This window comes from Acanthisitta chloris, unplaced genomic scaffold, assembly GCF_000695815.1.
Source record: "Acanthisitta chloris isolate BGI_N310 unplaced genomic scaffold, ASM69581v1 scaffold45448, whole genome shotgun sequence".
Taxonomy (NCBI): domain Eukaryota; kingdom Metazoa; phylum Chordata; class Aves; order Passeriformes; family Acanthisittidae; genus Acanthisitta; species Acanthisitta chloris.
Genome location: NW_008688395.1, coordinates 16,383 through 19,874, shown reverse-complemented (window position 1 = coordinate 19,874; position 3,492 = coordinate 16,383). Strand labels below are relative to the sequence as shown.

At 36.9% G+C, this 3,492-nt stretch overlaps 1 protein-coding gene across 1 annotated transcript in view; it reads left to right on the top strand.

Moving 5' to 3' along the window:
* Positions 1–3,492, top strand: part of DR1 (down-regulator of transcription 1, TBP-binding (negative cofactor 2)) — a gene marked incomplete at its 5' end in the record, with an annotated part of 11,222 nt that overhangs the window by 2,287 nt on the left and 5,443 nt on the right. Inside the window, 2 exon segments of the mRNA XM_009080978.1 lie at positions 3,401–3,487; positions 3,490–3,492. The exon segment at positions 3,490–3,492 is cut by the window's right edge and continues 71 nt beyond it. Of these exon segments, the coding sequence (XP_009079226.1) occupies positions 3,401–3,487; positions 3,490–3,492 (90 nt within the window).

Here is a 3,492-nt window from a genome sequence, read left to right as displayed (position 1 = left end):
TCTTTCCCCCTACCCCTTGGGTGATGCTTGATAGATGAAGTCCCTGTTTTGTTGTGTTGTATGGTAGCACAAACACTTGACTGTCACAGTGCTGTCAGCAGCACAGGGAAAGGAAAGCAGAGGCTTCTTGCATCCCCCGAGAGATGTGATTTGATAGATGCACTCAGACTATGCCAGGCACTCACTGCTAGTGATAAAACTCAGAACAGCTTCCTTGGAGAGGACCCAAAGGCATTGAGGCTGTGTAATGGTTGTAAGTGGAGGTAGTGTCCACTATTATTGGTGAATGTCACCATCAGGAACCCAGCTGTGAGTCTGCCACTCTAATAAGCAAATAAATATTCTTCCATCTGGGACCAGAAAGTAGACCCATTGGACAGCTCTGTGAGTCGTGACAAAACAGGCTTTCTATGAGAAGTGAAAATTCCATTGAATTCCAAGAATGGTTACTTGTGAAGTCACCATTTTCATGAAGTTGGTTACTCTGAACTGTCGTGCAGTAAGGTAGGCTGTGGATTGATGGCAAGTCCTGTAGCTTCTTTTCATGGCCTGTTAGGTCACTGACAGTGTTTTCGTCAGCATTTCATTTGTAAAATAGCCCAAACAACTGCTCAGATTTGGGATTTTACTTTGGAAGTTATTTTTCTTTGAAAGGAGCATAAAAAAGTCAAAAATCTCAGATATGAATGACCTGATTGTATACAAACCAAATGTAGCACAAACTCTGCTTGACTGATCAATCAGAGATCTGCACCTTCATGCAGTCTTTAAGAGTGGGAGGAAATGGGGGAAAGGATAGTTGTGATTTGGTGTTTGTAAATATGAGTTGTTGTTGTCGTGTCCTTCCCCCGCAAATGCTGTGTTTTGGGATTCAGCTGTTTACATTTGGTGCAGTCTTTCTAACCTCAGCAAGATGCCAAATTTTCAGCAATCTGGGTAGACCTGTAAGTTTCAGACTCAGGAAATAGAAAGACTGAGTTTTGATGGAACAGTATTTTTGATAAAGCAGTAATCGCTTGTCCCCTGTTTTAGCACCATGCTGGTATAAAGGGATCCATATTCCTTACATGCATGTGTTCTGTAAAGCCTTGATGTGCATCAAGAAGATAGTAAATTCCATAATTCATCTCACAACCAGCAAAATTTTGATGTAGTGGACTTACAGTGCATATATGGTTCTTCATAGCTTTGTTATATTGAGCAATTGTACGAATCTGTCTTGGTTATATCACATGAGTTTTTTTTATTTATTGGGGTGTGTGTGCTGTGTTCAACACAGACATTCTTTACGTTAATTTGTTTTCTTTTAAGGACCATTTAAAATTTCCATCAAAACACGTTTTGCTGTTAACTTCAGACTGGGTAGTTGTTCATAGTCTGATGCAGCAGATTGCCAGCCCTGATCCCTGTGAATGTTCTTTTGACAAACACCTCTACTTTTTCCATTGTGGTTTGTCTTAGTGATGTTAGACTTGTAGATTTCTTAAAATTTTATGCTTTGTTTAAAAAAGAATATGACTTTAGATAGGTCAATGTATATACTGTTTGCATTTTAAAATTCAATGAGTTCTTAAATATCTGTGGGTTGGTTAGACAACCAGTTCTGGACCGTGAGACAGAACTGTCTGTCTGCTGAGGTTGGGTTAAACAAGTTTCTGAAGTTTTTTGGTAATTGTCCTAGAAACTGTAGGCTAATTGGAAAACGTGTTTTCAGTGTCTGTGTGTGGGCTGAGCCTGAACTGGCATACTGTCTCTGAAGTAGATCATCTCTAAATCTGTTTGTCTTTGAACTTTATTTTTTTAAGAAACAAGTATTATGTAAATTTGTTTGCCAAATGTTATCTGTTAAAGGGATGGTAGTGCTGCATGACTAGACAGATGCACCGACCACCCTGCTGAAGACTGTGAATTGTCTCCTTGAGTGCAGGTTGGAAGCTGAAAACTTAGGGAGCACCTCTGGGTTATTGTTTAGGTTGTATGGACCATATACACAGTGTCATGCTGCTGTAACTGTCGGGAGGAAAATGTTGCTTACAAAATTAGTGTTAGAATATAGTCTGAGTTAGTGTAACTAAGAGCTTGTTTATAACAAGTTGTGCAGTTTAGTGCTATTTCTTGAACAGCTTGTCACATAAGGTTGAAATAAAGTAAGATAAAGGTTAAACCAACTATTGTACTGTAAACTCTGAATTGTGTAAATACTGGAGATGAACCAGGTTTTTTATTAAACTGATACTTGTTTCTAGTATAACTGGTGTTTATGTAATGTTTCTAGCATATTCTGTAATAGGTTCACTTTGGGTGTGTGTATGTGCAGAGGCATGTCCTGGTAGATGGTGCATCAGGAAACTGTCACATGTCCTACCTGGGCTTTAATAATCCTTCCTACTACCTCTGCATTCTTTAAAAACACTGTTGTTACAAGATGTAGCTGCAAGATGTAGCTGAATTCTAGATTCTTTGGGAAGATCAAAGTGCAAGATTTTAAATTCTGAATGCATTTTGATGTGGAGATAAATAAGAGGGCTTCTGTTGAGAAATAAAACAATACAGAGCTCATTCATAATTACATATAACTTTATATGTGTGAACTATGCGTTTTTAGCTTCTTGGCACTTGAAATAGGAATTTAGATATTAAAAGACAAAAGCTAAAATGCAGTGATCTAAGGTAATATTAATTATTTCTGCCTCCATGAAGGCTCTGTGATCATTTTACATGCAGCACTTTTGCTCTGTTATAGGTTGCTAATTTACCATCTAGTGAACACTTGCAACAAAACTGGAAAGAGAGAATCCCTGAGGGATTAAAGGTTAACAATTCAGATAGGAAGGACTTCTTAGCTGGATAAATTCTATTGGTTCTGATATACAGAAGATGGGATAAAGATGTCTTTTGAAGAATAATGCTTATCTAACAAAGTGTATCTGAAAGCTCTGAGTCCTCTGCAAGTGCAGACTTCTTTGGTTGTACTTCACTAGCCTTAACTTTTTCTAGTCTGAAAGCATGTACTCTTGAATGGTATAGGAGAAGAAATGGGGGAAAATAGATGTCAGATCTTTATATGAACATAGATTTTTGTCCCCAGATGATAGAAAAATGATAAAGTGTCTTACTTTTTTTTGTCTTTTAAATGAATAAATTTATCAAAAGCTTTGTAAAAGATAAACAATGTGTTTTCTTTCTTTCTTTCTTTCTAGCACTAGAAAGTTTGGGGTTTGGCTCTTATATCAGTGAAGTAAAAGAAGTCTTACAAGAATGCAAAACAGTAGCACTAAAGAGAAGAAGATGATAGAAAAATGATAAAGTGTCTTACTTTTTTTTGTCTTTTAAATGAATAAATTTATCAAAAGCTTTGTAAAAGATAAACAATGTGTTTTCTTTCTTTCTTTCTTTCTAGCACTAGAAAGTTTGGGGTTTGGCTCTTATATCAGTGAAGTAAAAGAAGTCTTACAAGAATGCAAAACAGTAGCACTAAAGAGAAGAAAGTTC